Source organism: Tursiops truncatus, chromosome 12, assembly GCF_011762595.2.
Source record: "Tursiops truncatus isolate mTurTru1 chromosome 12, mTurTru1.mat.Y, whole genome shotgun sequence".
Taxonomy (NCBI): Eukaryota; Metazoa; Chordata; class Mammalia; order Artiodactyla; family Delphinidae; genus Tursiops; species Tursiops truncatus.
Genome location: NC_047045.1, coordinates 40,024,842 through 40,041,000, shown reverse-complemented (window position 1 = coordinate 40,041,000; position 16,159 = coordinate 40,024,842). Strand labels below are relative to the sequence as shown.

The window sequence follows — 16,159 nt, the reverse complement described above, 5'->3', positions numbered from 1 at the left end:
GTGACACCGGCGCGCTCCCGCGGGGGGAGCCGGGTCTGAGAGGCGGCGCCGCAGGAGACGGAGGGACGGGCGCAACGTTGGGTGTCTTAGCTTTTGCTCCAAGGCCAGCGCGGAGGACGCGATGTCGGGGCTCTTTCGCCCGCTGCTTTTGGCCGCTGGCTGCCTGGCCTCGCTTTGCGTGATGACCGCAGCTCAGAACACCACCCTGGCCCCGAACACGACTGCACCCTCGGTTCTACCGACCACCACCACCACGACAGCGCCGATGCCGCCGCCGACCCTCGCGACGGTCACCACTCCAGCACCAGGTGGGCGCCGGCCCAAAGGGCTTTCTGCTCTCGCCCCCCCGCTGGCCCTCTCCCTGCCGGTGGTGCGCGCGGGGCCGGGGCGGGCCGCGGTCCGGCAACATGGCGGCCCGTCCGAGTCCGGCCGGGGACGGGCCGAAGTGGCCGCTGTTGGGGATCGCCCCGGGGGGAAGGGGCGGCTGAGCCTTGGGGCCGTTGGGCTGTTTCCGGCCCAACAGTGTCCTGCCCGCCTGGAGGTGTTGTTTAAAAGTGCCTCGTAATCTCCATCCTCACTTCAGGCTCCGAAGAGGGGACGTGGCTTTCTTCCGTGGTGGCGGCAGTGAGGTTGATTATGGGGCGAGGCTACCGCCTCCAAAGTTGGCGATGAGACCGAACTCCCTCTCTCTGGGGTTAGTCGTTTGTCCACCCAGGTCTTCTTTTCGAAGGGAGGCTTCTCCCGAAGTTGGCGAAAGAAGGAAAGAGACGCTGCAAACTAATGCTTGCTGGTGTCTCAGCCCTAGGTCTGAAAAAATAAGTCGTTTGATATTTAATTATATCGGTTTTGCGGATAGGTATGGGATATATTTGAGGCTTGAGCATTTAATTAATTAAAATTTTGCACTCCGTGCTGTGTGCAAAGGAGAAAAAGTACCTATTCGTGTACCCGGTGCTTCGCATGTATCTGTTAGTATTTTAGGCTAAACTAGAAGATAAGTGGTGAAACCTAGGAGGTGGCTGGAGATAAAGTAACTCCGCCAGAACCATGTGTTTAGTAGATTGTGAGGCTGAGATTGGAACCCAGGTTTGTCGTTCTTCTAAAACTAGATCAGGACCTTTTGTTAAGCTCTGCAGTCGATTTGGAGACTGGTTGAGGCATACACTGAATCTTACAGCAGAAATTGTCAATGCCGTGACAACACGCACGAGAGGAGGGAAGATAAATTTTAAATTAAGGTGAAGAACCTTAGATATGTAAAACTTGCAGTCTAGTGTGATTGGTTATCCTAGTTAATATTGGGTAAGGAGTAACTGGCATATAGACCGAAGACTTGAAGTGTAAGAATTTTTACCTTTTGTTTTTAGGCCGATCACGTTGTTTTACAATATCTTCTCTAGTTTTTGTATTTTGTAGGAGTTTAATGACATATATAGTAAACTTAATGTTATTTGTTAAATTTAGAAAGATGTAATGGTAAAATTCAAACATCTTTTAATGAAGAAAGGAAATTGCAGTACAATACTGGAGATTCTAACCGCACTATTCCTAAGATGATAGAGCAGAATTTGTTTTCCGCTTATTTGGTAGTTTCCTCCTAGAATTTTTTTCGAGGGGGGGGTTGGGGTGGGGTGTGTGTGTGTTTAAAGAGAGGCTTGGAAATATGTTAATTGCATTTGTGTAATTGAAATGAGTGCAAAGGAGATGATTTGTGTTTTATGTTAAGTGGTGGTTGGATAAACTGCAGCCTGAAAGGCAGCAAGTTTAGTTCATTGTAAATAACATACACTGTGCTACCCAAATATTCATCATCAAGCACAGAAGATTTTAAACAACTAGCATTTACAAACCTCTGAAGAACTTATTTCTACTTTATGACTCCCTGCCACTCCCCAAAGGGTATGGTATATGTCCCAATCTCTGATAGATATTGAAATGCAATGTGTTTATGCAGAACTATTTTTTAGGCACGGGGAAAGCAAATGAGAATGTTTTTTGGAGGCATCTAGCTTCTAGGAAAATGTATAGAGCCTAACTCTATAGTCCATTTGTTTGTCCAGACTTTGAATTGTAGTTAGCTGCCTTAGATGTCCTGTCTCAGAGCCGTTTGGCTTAAATTATTGACAAAGACCTTGCTAACTTGTTAAATTATGTGATTGTAGCCCCCTCCAGATGTGTTGTCTCTTATCCTCCCGTCATGGAAAACCCCGGAAAGAGTGGACCGTTTATGAATTACCGATCTCAGATTTTTCAGGATAGGCATCATCGGAGCTTGGGTTCAACCTGTAATAAATCTTTATTACTATTAAAAATTGCAGTTCACATCTCATGTTTTGGGGCAGTGATTTCCTTGTGTATAGTGTTGGCCTCGCAACAGCCTTTTTTCCAGTATTTTTCTTTTTTAAGGAACACTCAAGAAACTCTTGAGTGTCTGAAATAGTTGCTGTGCAAAAAGGGGTTGTTTAGATAGGTACCAAGAAATATTGAGCGTTCCCACTAGCTTATGCTTTTTCCCCCCTTTCTCTTGAGTTGACTTCTGGCTTCATAAGTTTTTTATAATGATAGGAATTTTTTAGTAAGCCACTTTATAATGTTTTTTTTTTTCTGTGTGTGGTTTTAAAAGAACACGTAAGATCTACCCTCTTAATAGATTTTTACGTGTACTGTACAGTATTAACTATTAGCACAGAAGATCTCCAGAATTTTTCATCTTCCTTGAAGCTTTATACTCATTGAACAGCAAACCTCCATTTCCCCTCTCCCAGCTCCTGGCAACCACCATTTTACCTTCTGCTTCAGACTTTGACCATTTTAGATACTTTATATAAGTGGAATCATGCAGTATTTGTTCTTCTGTGACTGGCTATTTTCACTTAGCATAATGTCCTCAAGGTTCATCCATGTTGTAGTGTATAAAAGGATTTCTTTTTTTTTAATGGCTGAATAGTATTCCCTTGTATGTGTGTAACACATTTATCCATTCATCTGTGGATGGGTTATACAGTTTTGCCATTTTCTTGAAATAGTAAGTCTGGTACTGTATGTAATACTTGCTGTTGTTTAAAAACGGTAACTAGTACAAACTCAAAATAAGATACCAATTAATTGATTTTATATATTTTAACCCCCACTCCTACCCTCAGAAATCTGTGAAAGCCGCAACAACTGTGTTTCCTGTTTTGACCCTAATGCTGCTAACACTACCTGCTTTTGGATAGAGTGTAAAGGTAAGAAACTTCGGGATTGCTTTAATTTTGAGAGTTCAGTATTGTTTTGTTCTAACATTTAAAAAATACTGCAAGGTATTCTTGAACACTTGAAACTTATGTAAAACATTTGGGATGGTGTGCATTACTTATTTTGCAAATCAAATACTTTTCCTTTAAACTTAAACCAATTGCTTAATACTCTCCCTAAAATCTTTTGTTGTCTCCCATGCTCCCCCCTTTAATTTCTTAGACTTGATAATTAAGGCTCGATAGCTTTAAAAGGAGAAGAAATTTTAGACCTTTGTGGTTAGGTTAAGTGTACTAGTACTCTGAAATTAGCTGTGAGAGAAAGCTGTGGAATTTTCCCCTGAAAACTGTTCCCCAGTAAAATGTTTGAGGCATTTATCTTCTGTAGATGTCCTACTAGATGAACTATAAAGAGACCTTATGAAGCATTGTTGGATACTTAGATATGGGAGAATGAGGTGGGAAAAGAGTGACTTTTTTTGTGCTACTGTTAAGTTTTAAAGTTGTCTTTAATTTGATTGAGGGATAAAGAGCTAGATGGAGATAGTTTGAAATGCCAATAAGGTTTTTGTTAGAACCACCGGATTACAGCATAAATTATTCTGTTTTCTTAAGGTAAGATGGTTGCATTTTTTTCTTATCAGTAAAACAATTTCTCAGGTTTTTTGTTTTATATATAAAGAAAAAGCCAAAGCTACATGTTAAGCTTTATTATTCTTCATTGAAAAATTGAAGAGTTCTGGCAATTATGTCACTACGTAACAAAGTTTAAAAGCCTCTTTTAAAATTAAGGTATTAGCTTAAGTTTGAATTAAATTAACTTTTTTGTTGTATAAGGGTCACTTTTCTTTAGGTGATAAAATGGAATTTAAGAGTGTGCCCCTCCCCTCTTGTATGGCAGAGTTGGCAAGTTTTGGAGATTGAATGCCTGCCTTACTGTAGGATATGTTGGGGAAGCTTTCCCTTGCTGGTGCTACAAGTCTTCCCATCCAGGAAAGTGGTTTTAGAAAGTGTAGAAGACTAAAGCAGAGATCTGGAACAGAGATCCCACTGCTGCTATGGGGCACCTCTCATGTTTACTAAGCCTTTATTAGTTTCTAAGGACTTCCCCCTACTGACTCAGCCCTCTTGTGGATTCTAGCAACCTTCCTGGTATAGTACCACAATTCTGAGATATACGTGTTTCTGACTTATCTGTTCAGTATATTCATGTGGATTTTAAAAGGATGTTTGGAGAGATCCTATGTAATATGTCTAAAACAAGGGGAAAAAGATAATAACAAAGTATTTTGTTTATCTGTGGACTTCTAGAGAGTTTATACCTGAGTTCGATTTTTGGAAGCAACTCTGGAGCATAGTAACAAAGTCAAAGATAATGTGAATAATTGATGCTCTTCCCGTCCCCTTCCAATAACAGGTAAAAGCTACTGTTCAGATAATTCAACAGTTAGTGATTGCAAGGTGGTGAACAGCACCGAATTCTGTACTGGTAAGTATTCACATTGGCGTCTGGGAAAAGTGGCTACAAAGAGGTAAGGAAGATCATTGCCTCGGGAAGCCTTATTTCAATATTTGGTTTAAAGCATTTCCATAATTCTAATCTCATTACAAACTTGGATCTGAATAGTATATTCATATTGATTGCTGAAAGGACAGTGTTCTGAAGCTTGATTTAGTCATTTGCTGGTACATACCGTGGAGTGCTGTACAGATATCTCCTCCTCTGTGTTTTTTTTTTAACTCTTCCAGATACTCACTGTATTTTACACCCTCTCTTTATTTGCATTTTACAGGCCTGGACAACCTTGTTCTGGCACTTTCTTGATTATGGTACTGGTGATTATCACAGTCTGGATCAGTTTGTGCTATGGTTAAATGAATCCTCTCTGTATTCCTCCATTTTCTGTACTTTGGTTTGGGGAACTTGGTTATTTAACCTTTACTCTGCCCAGGAAATAGTTTTTAAAAATTCCTAGATGAAAACTGATTTTTCTAACAAGATTATAAATTAATTGGAAAGTCAAACTCCTAATTTGGTGTGTAGATAATAAATAGAATAAAAGATTTTTCTGGAGTGTGTCAGTAACCTTGAAAGACTACCTGTAACTGTTTAATTTTGGTAGGGGTTTCCCCATTCCTCTCGCCTCCCCCCATCCCAAGTTGAACTTTGTAACTGAAACTTTGATTAGTATCAGATCAGTTATACCCGATGTAGAGTCCATAATATGGTTTAGGTGGTAAATGAACAAACAGTTTTAATATTTATTTTAATGTGTGTGTACCTGTGATTTTATGATAATATTGTTTAGAAGTAAGATTAAGTATAGAATTTTAAAATACATTGAAGAAAAACTGAATAAGTAATTCTACTCATTTGATGATGTATCAGTTAGAATTAGTTTTGGCTATCAAGGACATAAAACCCCAAATTAATATGGTTTAATTGATAGATTAGTTTGGCTCTTGTGTAAAGGAAATCTGGGTTTCAGTGCAGCTAGAGGGCTAGAGAGGCATCTCTACAACCATTAGACCCAGGCTCCTTCTAGGTTTTTACTGTGTCATTCCTCAGAAATGGCTTTGACCTTATTCTCCAAGGTGAATGCTTATGTTCCAGCCATCAAAATGGTTTTCCTGCCAACAGGAAGAGGAAGGGAAAGTGAGAGACCCCTACCTTACAGATACTTCCTAGCAGTTGCACATGGCTACCTAGCTGCAGGGGAGGCTAAGAAATGTCTTTGCATGGGAGGCTGTCACTAAAAATTGGTGCTATTTCGAAAGAAGGGAAGGCCAATATTGGGACAGAGCAACTCTCTACTCCATATGCGGCACTTAAATGAAAACATTGTGAAAGTGGCACTCAGATGACTGCAGGTTGGGAAATAGTGTTACAGATTGTGATATTTTAGACAGCTTTGACTTACATGTGTGTTTGTTTTTTTAAATAGTGCCCACTGCCACACCATTGCCAACCAATTCTACAGGTAATACAAGATAATTGACTCTTTTCCCCCTCCTTTGAAGGTTTTTAAGCTTTTTTTGATGAATAACTTTAGTAATTAAATATCTAAAAATCAGTATGATTTTAAAAATGAGTAGACGTAGTCTTGGACTACAGTAATTACATTAACGTGTACTATTTGTGACAGTGAAACATAACTATAGTGTTTCACGTTCATTGAATTTGAGCAGATTTGCCATAGCTTTGTACATTGAGTCTGCAAACAGCTTTTTGTGCATTTTGTGGAACTCTAAGGAAATATAGAAGCCTAAAGGAAATTAATTCTCATCATCCATAGGTACACCAAAAGGTTTTCAGTTCTTCCAGACTTTTCTCTTTGTGTATCTAAATAAATACACTTATTAGGAAATTGGATGATATGGCCATGCAGGTTTGAATTGTTCTCCCTGTTAACTGCGCACGTTGTTGTATGCACTTTAGCCATCTACTCTTGGTTGGATAGTTAGATCATCTTTCATTCTTCATGCAGTGAATATCTTATAGGAAAGTATTTGCTGTCATCTCTGGTAGGATTGATTCAAACAGCATTCTCTGTCAGAGGATATGATTATCTTAAGACTCTTAATAATGATTGCTTTCCAGAAAGATATGCTTTTCATTCCTATCAACAACTGGAAAGTTTTTTACCACATCTTCAACAGCAATTAAATAGTATCTCCTTGTAAAAATCTTTACCAATTTGATAGTAAGACTAAATAATTAAAAAACATCTTCTCCACGACAAGTACTAGGCTAGAAGATAGGGATATAGGAACACAAGTAAGATAGTATTTTGTCTGTTGTAGGAACTATGAAAGGTCGGGAAGCACAGTGTGTTGGGGGATTTGTAGGAAGGTGTGTGTGTTGAGTAATATGTGGTGACAGCTTCCTGGAGATGTTGACTGAGTCTTGAAATTACCCTGGTAAAATCCGAGAGGAACTTCCCAAGTGGAGCAGGCTGGTTAGCTCATGTGAAGGAGAGGTAAAAGAGTATAATAAAGTCAGGGAATTGGCATTTGGAGTGTCCAGTACAAGGCGAGAACAAGTTAAGCTGGACAGTCAACAGGTCAAGAGCCAGATTGGGACGTGCCATTGTATACTTTGCTGGTGGGTTTGAAGCATGATGAGATTTGCATTTTAATAAAATAACTTACTTTAACTGTGTAGAGAGGTGAGTGGAAAGAGGCAAGAGTGAACACAGATGAGATATGCTATTGCAGTAATTCTAGAGAACTAATAGCGGAGGAGTTGCAGATGTATGCAAATTGGCTTAGGAAGTAGAAAGGAAAGCACTTGATGATTGAGGTGATGGGAGAACTCTGCTACACAGCACAGATAAGTTAACCATTGTAGGCAGTGGTAGAGTCCACTGGAGCAGCTTTGAGAGAGAACAGGGCTTGAGGACCAGGCTCTTGGGAACAGTAATGTCTAAGAGGTGGGAAGAGGACTGGATAAGAAACTGAGTAGGGATGGGCAGAGAAGTAAGCCCAGAGACGTGTGCCTAAGAAAACCTGTGTTTGTGTGTGTAGGCGTTTTAAGTGTAGTTTTTCAGAGGAAAAAGTAGTCAAATGGTGTAACGAGGCTAAGAACTCATTTTGAAAGACTTTGGCAGTGTTGAGCTAGCTTGTACCAGCTTCTGCTGGCACAGCTCATCCCCCCTGTACCCTCAGTGATACTATGTTGGCAGCTTGAATTAATGGCTACAATGGGAGTAGTCACTCCATGGAAATCTGCAAATTCTACAGAAAGTATTTTGGAGAGCAAACAGTTGTGTGCTGATAAAACCACCAGAAGTCATTGACAAGGAGGATGTGTTAAAAGTTGATGAAAGCAGAGATACTGAAAGAATATGGATTTCCAGAAGGTAGGATATGAACAGAGAGGGGCAGAGGAGGAAATAGTTTCCCCAAAACTATTGTGGGTTGCTTTTCATTTCTTCCTTATGAATCTTGATGTAGTTCTACTTACTCTACACTGGGTTCTCCTGTGATCTCCTTGAGTGTCTTTTGTTTTCTCTCTTTGGTTCTGTGAAGTGGAAGGAGGTCAGGGCTTGCTTGCAGAAAATGCATCAATTGAGTGGTAATTAGTGGTTGAAGAGCAGCCTTTGTATGGTCTCTTTCCATGTCAGCTGCTGAAGAGAGCAAGTGAGAAATAAAGGAACTGTTAAAGAAATGATGCAAGGAGAATCTGATTTATGTAGATAGGCTTTCAGTGAGGTTAATTATATAGTCTAACACCAGTACAAATAATATAAGTATTATAAACATAAATAAAAATATTTATAGGTAACATAATATCTTACAGTAGAATGACTAAATTATATTAGAAATACAGTGGAAAATATATTAAGTAGAAAACAAACTGTGTTAAGTAGTTCCAGTACAATTTTATTTTTTTGTTGTATACATGTCTAGAAAAATGGCCAGCAGGAAGTAACATGTTTCTCAGAATGATAGAGTCACTTAAATGCTTCTACTGTATTTTCTAAATTTTCTATCACCAGTAGCAGCTTTTATAACCTATGAATTATTTTTTTAAATGAAAGGAACATAGGGTAGGTCAACAAGGTATTCCCTAAGTAGTGCCTGATTTTGAAAATTTTACCAGTGTAATACTTCGGTTAAAAGTAAAAATATGTAAATGTTTTGCCTATTTCAAAAAATGAATTATTTTTTTAAAAGTGAGGGCAACTTTTACAAATACCCAAAAATTAAACCTCATAGCTCTGCCTTCATTGATTATGTAGTGGGCTTCTGGTGCTTCAGAGATTTAAACCAGTGCAGATTTCAAAATTAAAATACATATATATATATATATATATATATATATATATATATATATATATCTTTTACCATGTTCAGAGGGTGGTAGTGAGAAACAAATAGCAAATTTGCAAATTTTTTCCCCTAAGGTTGTCAGACAAAATTAGTATTTTAAGATTGAAAAGAATTTGACATATGTTTAATTTATGAAGTATATTTTTTGTTTCACAGAATGTATAAGCAACAAAAACTTTGAAGGGATTATGAGTCTTAAAATAACCATACCCTCTAATCTAGGAATTCTGTATAAGAATCAGTCCTATCAGAGATGAGATCAAATATTACCCTGTAAGATGTTCATAGCATGCAGAAATGAAAGATGACCTAAATGTCCAACCAAGAGCTGGACCGCGGTGCTTACAGTTAGAGAGAAAGGGGTATAAATAAATGTGTGTGAACATATCATAGCGTTTGCTAATATCTATTAGTAGTATCGATACTATCAGAAGTCTCAATATAGTGCTTTAGTTCCTAAAATGTTTTTACATTCAAACTGACTCTTCCCATGAGTGCATTTCTTTAGAGACACTCATGCAGTATGGTAGAGAGAGCTTACCCTTGGGCTCTTAATATCATTTAGATGGGGAATGATGGCCCCAGGGCACCTGTTCTTTTAAATAAAATTTTTGGGAACACAGCCATGTCCATTCATTTGCTTGTTGTCTTTGACTGCTGGTGCATTACACAGTGCACAGTCTAAAATATTTACTGTCTGCCTCATTAAGAAAAGTTTTCCAAGCCCTGGAAATGAAGAAGATAAGCAAATCTTGATACTTACATAGACTGAATTGTATTTGTTTCTTACCTGACTTATTAAAGTTAATAGTTTTTGTCTTGGAAGCAAGATTATTGGGAAAGAACTTGTAGTTCCCTCACCTAAATACTAATTCTTGCCCTTCTGTGTGTCTTTTTGCAACTTTATCCAAGTGTATACATAAATTTTTATACTTAGATATGTACATAGATGTTAACATAGATAGAAGTTTTTGATTGCTTAATGTTTTAAAATACACTTCAGAGCTAATATTTTGGATGCATAGATATGTTATTGAACCATTAACTGAGATTTGGCCTTTATTCTCTAAACAATTTGAAAGCATGTTGAAGTGGTAGTAGTGTTTCTAAAAGATGCTAGATAATTGAGAAATTTAAAATTTTAATACATTTTGTTTACATTCCAGCTAAAACCACAACTCCGCCTTCCCCTTCTACAGCTTCCACCACAGCTACTACATCAGGTAATTGAGGTTTTTTTAAACTAACAGCGGGGTAGGATGTGTGTGCTGTGTTGCCTTTTACTATTTCTGCTATCACTGTCCAATTTTATTCATGAATAGTTATGAACTGAAATTCATCTCTTGTATTTGGAGGACCAAGATAGTAGGCTGTTAAAGCAATAAGATAGGTTTGCTGAGAGTCCTCTTCTGGATTTTTAAAGTGTAATCACATTTGGCATGACATGTTAGAATTAAACAGTAATGGTTTTCCAAAACCCTTTCAGTACAACCTGTAGGTGAAATCTAATTTCTTATAACTTAAAAATTAAATACTGATTATTGTTAGGGATTCGTTGTGTGCTGTATTAGACCATGGCAATTTGAGTGAAGGTAATATAGCCATCCTTTTTGCTGTGAAGGGTCTAAAAAGCCAAGATCACTACCAAATGTGCACCTCATATTTCTTACCATTTCTTATATTCCTTTATAACCTTTGCTAGTGTGTGTGAAAATTAACTTTTTATTAATTAATGATTTGACATGTTATTAACTGAATCATATTTAGGTTATGCCACAGGGCACTGTAGGTACACAGGTTAGGAACCCTTCCCTCCAGCCATATTTGTAATACTGTTTTGATTCTCATGAATATTTTATGGGTTTTTTGATCCTTTTGGTTTCATTCTTGTGCTACCTTTCTCTAAATTGCAGCGAAGCCATTCTGTCTTCACAAGAAGAAATACAGAACAGTTGTAATTAATTTTAAAGCTGGCCAACTTATACAGCCACAGGAACCAGTGTTTATTTGCTATTCCAGTTAAGAAAATAAACTTTATTTTAAATATAAAATTGTTGGGACTTCCCTGGTGGTCCAGTGGTTAAGAGTCCACACTTCCACTGCAGGGGGCGTGGGTTGGATCCCTTGGTCGGGGAACGAAGATCCTGTGTGCCGCGTGGCACAGACAAAAATTTTAAAAAAAGAAAGAAATTGCTTTTTGTTAAAGTGGATGGTGCTCCACTTGAAACATTTTAGTCTCTGGAAAGGAATTTTTGTTTTGTTTCTTGTTGAAACATTTTACTGCCTGAAAAGGAATTTAAATTTTTGTGCTTTATTTCCTTTGGTAATACTTTTTCATTATAACATTTTCAGAGTAAAATTTAAATGTCTTTAATGGTGAGTTCTGCTTGTTAGAATTACAAATTGAAGATTTATAAGATTATAATTGTAGATTATTAAGATTACTTTTGTAATTTGAAAAACTAATCAAATTTTTATTTACCTTATATATTTAGTAAAATGCAAAAGTTGTATAAATTTTAAACACAAATATTAATATTTACTCTAGCAATTAACTAAAATATGTAGTCTGAAGAAACCAGGTTTTAAAAGTGCTTGACATGTTCCCAGGGCATAATGTGCCAGGAGAGTCATTTTTGTCATTTTCATATTTGAAATTATATAGCAGCATTGACCATTTGATGTTGCTGGATAGAATGAAGAATGGGATTGGTAAATGGTCGTCTTCCTCAATTAGGAAGCTGTAAAGACTTGACACGAGAGGAAATACTTCATAGAATTTAACACATGGCAAAAAAGAAGCTCAGGTGAGTCTTGAAATTATAGAGGATCATGAGACTTATTAAGTGTTGTTATTTCTTTCATCTCATTTAACAGGTACAACTAATACCACTTCAGCTCCGACTACACAACCTGCGCGGAAGTCTACGTTTGATGCAGCCAGTTTCATTGGAGGAATTGTCCTTGTCTTGGGTGTGCAGGCTGTAATTTTCTTTCTCTATAAATTCTGCAAATCTAAAGAACGAAACTACCACACTCTGTAAACAGACCCGCTAAATTAACAAGGACTGGTGTGTAACTCACTGAAACCAAAACATTATCTTTCAAGATGTCCCACATGGAAGACGCTATTCTAGGATCTTTAATTTTTCAAAGGATGCATATAGGAGCATCGCCCTTGAAGAAAAATCAGTGAAATCTATTTGCTCAACGGGAATATGTAAAATATTCTGCATGAATCCTTGTGGCTGTCTTCTTTTATTTTAAATGGCTGCTGCTGTGGGATTATGTTCTCTCTTCTTGACATGCCAAATGTAACTCTGTAAGTGATGGAAAACATTGTCCTGCGCAGACAACCTCATGACTCTTTTGGCAATTTAAATATAGTTATTTTAAAGCCTGAAAGCTGCATTTTTTCATCCTAACTCAGGATGTAGTTTAGTGACCAGAATTGAGAAGAATGTGCCAAATGAGCATCAATCAGGTGGATTTGGGGCTATCGTTGCAAAAGTGGAATAAATTTATAAATTTAATATCCTTAGAGTAAAATTTTGTGCTTGATAAGTTATTTTTTCTACATTAGAAAAAAGATGCCACACAGGGAATTACATTCCAGATTTAAAGAAATGAATGGAAAGGATACAAAACATTAAAGTGTAGCAGGTTATTGTTCATACTTGTAAAGCACCTTATATCATTGAGAAAATAAAGAACAGTGCCTTAAAAGACAGACTGAAAGGTAGACTGTAACTTAAAATGTTGGTGATTTGTTCTTTCACATTAATGAAGGGAAGAAGGGTTGGTCTGAGGATGTAACTGTTGATGTGAGCAGTAGTAAACCTGCTTTTAGATACCATACTGTTAGTACTCAATTGAAAACTTACCTACTTTATTTCAAGCCTGAGTAATCTAAAGGATGTTATACAAAGTCAAAAGCTTTCATCTATTGAATCTCCCAACGTTTTGCTTATGGCTGTTAAAAAGTATAGAGATAAAGTTGATTTAATTATATTTTCCTTTGTACTTCAAAAAATTATCCTAACACTGTTGTACCTTAAAAGGATTTCCACGAAGCTTTCTGGAAAAGTAACTTCTGTAAGGCAAGAAAGAAAGAAGTTGTTTTAGAATCATTTATTAACTCTTTAAATGAGACAATCATTTTAAGTTTTGAGACAGCAAACGTGAGCAGTGTAATTTCATGAAAAATTTTAGTTGATCAGATTACTGTAGATTTTTAATGATGATTGCCCTGGATAAACAGGTTGTACTTTTTTTCTCCTTTTCCATCCTTTTCTTCTGAGTTTCAATTGCTGTAGTATAAGCATGCATACTTTTATTTCTTTAGCTTCCTTATGAAGCACTAGTTTTTTCAGGTTTAGAGGGATACTTCGTCCCTGCCTTTGACACATTGGATTAGTTCAGAGGCTTAAATCAGTTTAAAATGAGCTTTTGCTTTTCTAGGTCATTAAGGTTTTTTGTTTTAGTTTCTTTAGCCTATAGTGGCTATGTTTAGCACTTGGTTTTCAATATTTTATAGTAAGAAATGACAAGTTGCTTTGGTCCATTTCATAAGCCAGAATTCCTTACATTTAGATAATTAAAGGTTCTTAAAATGAAGATTTACTGTTTCTTCTTTACTTGCTGGTACAGCTAAAGTTTGTTTTACTTGCACATTGGTACATATACCTAATGTTTTCAAGTGCCTTAATTGTTTAAAATCTCTGGCTTCAAAGGTTTTTGGGGAAAGGTAGGCTTACCTCACATTTTTGTTTCCCTCAGTAGTAATATTTTAGGTACCTCACAAAAAATTTTATTATGGTGCCATGGCTATTAGTTTTTAGTGAGTGCTTTAAGATACAAGATTCAGTTGAAAACATACAGAATTTCCATTCTCCCAAAGTGGTAAAAATTAGCTACAATGGTATAATTGTCAATTACCTAGATAGGAATACCTTGCCACACATTAATGTTAACACTATAGCTACTTTTGTGAAAATATAGCTGATGAAGCCTCTCATCTTCTGTAATTTTGAATACTACTCTAACAGAATCATAATATGGAATTAGATTTTACAAAAAGAGCTCTTACAACAGAACTCACAGGCTTTTCCCCTCTTCCTTTAGCAGTTTAGTGTCTTGAGCCATTAATAATTTTTGGGTTCTTTTTAATCCAGAAGGTATATAGAAACCTTTTCAGATTTTTCATCTGATTTGTTCATGCAGATTGTAGGTCTATTAAAATCCCTTATTTTACCTTACAGATATTTGTTGCACAGACACTGCTGTATTTAGAAATTTCTATTTCAGTTCATTAAAAACTGCAAAACCAATCTGTATCATGTACCAAACTGATTTTAAATAAATCTACATGTTTGTTGGATTAATCTGCTCTTTTTTATTAACTAAAGTATGTTTTTATATTTTGATTATGAAGTTTAATGCTAGTGAGTTTACCTTAGTCTGTTGGGGGATGGCTTGTCTCCTCAGTTTTTCATTGCTCCTGAAGACTAGCAGATAGTAACTAAGGGACATATTCATCAGTGGAGAACAGAGCCTTAGAAATGATAGTTGGAGGGAGGACTTGGTATGCCTGTGGGATTGACATGCAAGTTGATCTTCCTCAAATCATTAGAAATCATCTACTTATGTGCTAGTTAAGCAAGTATTTATCAGAATACCATCTGTTGTTAGATATCTGAAAGCTTGTTTGTGACTTTCTGCCTTATTCAGATTGCATATAAAGTAAAATTGGGTTTCTGTTCAGAGACTTTGGTATAAATATCTAGGACAAAGCCACATGCTGGTATGTGAAATCTGGTTCTTTAGGCCCATGTTTGGGGCAACATTATATTCTATATTAAATCACAGAACTTGGACTAAGAAGAGAGAATAAATACCTATCAGCCTTAAAATCCAGAAGAGTGTATTGAAGGCTCCTCAAAACATTGCTAGAGACAAATTGTTATTTTGATAAGAATGGTGTTCACAATAGGTTTTTTTTTTATGATAATGAAAAGTCCTGTGTATTTCCCCATGTAGTTACCATCCCTGTGCTCTTCCTTAATTTGTATAGATAACCTGTTGCTGGTGTTATCTACCTTCTGCCTAAAGGATGTCCTTTAACCTTGAACATTTCTAGTTTTGATGGTACAGGTATTGTTGATGAATTCTTCCAGTTTTTGTGTGTCTGCTTTCGTTTTTGAAAGACGTTTTCATTGGATATAGAATTCTAGGTTGACATTTTTGCTTTTAGCCCTTTAATGATGTTGATCTATCATCTTCTCACATGCATCGTGTCCTATGAGAAATCTCATCTTTATCTTTTGTTCCTCAGTACATGTTTTTTTTTTCCTCTTTAAAGATTTTTCTCCTTATCACCATTTTGAGCATTTTGATTGTGATGTGCTATGCTGTAGTTTTCTTTGTTTCTTGTGGTTGAGGTTTGTTGAGTTTCTTGGATCTATGGTTCTTCATCACATTTGGAAAACATTCAGCTATTTCGTCAGGTATCTTTTTCTGTTCTTTCCATTCTCTGTGTTGGGGACTCTAATTACACAGAGGCTGCTAGAAGGTGACTTACAGTTTACGCATGCACTGTTTAGGTTTTTAAAAAATCTTTCTCTGTTTCATGTCAGATTATTACCATCTTCAAATTCACTAACTTCTGCTATGTCTAATCTGTTTTTAATCTTACCCAGTGTGTTTTTCATTTCAGGTGTCGTCACTTTTAAAAGTTCAATTTGGGTGTTTTTCACGTTTCTGCGTGTTCCATCTTTACTTTTTGAACATATAACAGCTTTTAACATCTGGGTCAGTTTCTGTTCATTGACTTTTTTTTCCCCTCATTATGGGTCATATTTTCCTACTTCTTTGTAGGCTTGCTAATTTTTTATTGCATGCCAGACATAAATTTTAACTTGCTGGATGCCAGTTATTTTTGTTCTGAAAACTATGAAAACAGTTGGATCCAACTTGGAAACAGTTGGATCCTTTCAGGTCTTGCTTTTAAGCTTTGTTAGGTGAGACCAGAGCATTTGTTCTAGGGTTAATTGTTCCCCAATTCTGTGTACGTAGTTCCTCCTGGATTA

At 36.8% G+C, this 16,159-nt stretch overlaps 1 protein-coding gene across 2 annotated transcripts; it reads left to right on the top strand.

The window, feature by feature from the left end:
- Positions 1–14,451, top strand: CD164 (CD164 molecule). Of its 2 annotated transcripts, none has more exons than XM_019929559.3 (6): positions 1–308; positions 3,144–3,227; positions 4,654–4,725; positions 6,182–6,217; positions 10,238–10,294; positions 11,809–11,942. In XM_019929559.3, the coding sequence occupies exons 1-6, from the start codon at positions 122–124 to the stop codon at positions 11,853–11,855; spliced, it is 483 nt and encodes a 160-aa protein (XP_019785118.1). In that variant the 5' UTR covers positions 1–121; the 3' UTR covers positions 11,856–11,942. The 2 variants fall into 2 exon arrangements, with proteins under 2 accessions (XP_019785118.1, XP_004331327.1); XM_004331279.4 differs by lacking the exon at positions 11,809–11,942 and adding an exon at positions 11,949–14,451 and having other exon boundaries at positions 12–308.
- The last annotated feature ends 1,708 nt before the right edge of the window (positions 14,452–16,159 follow it).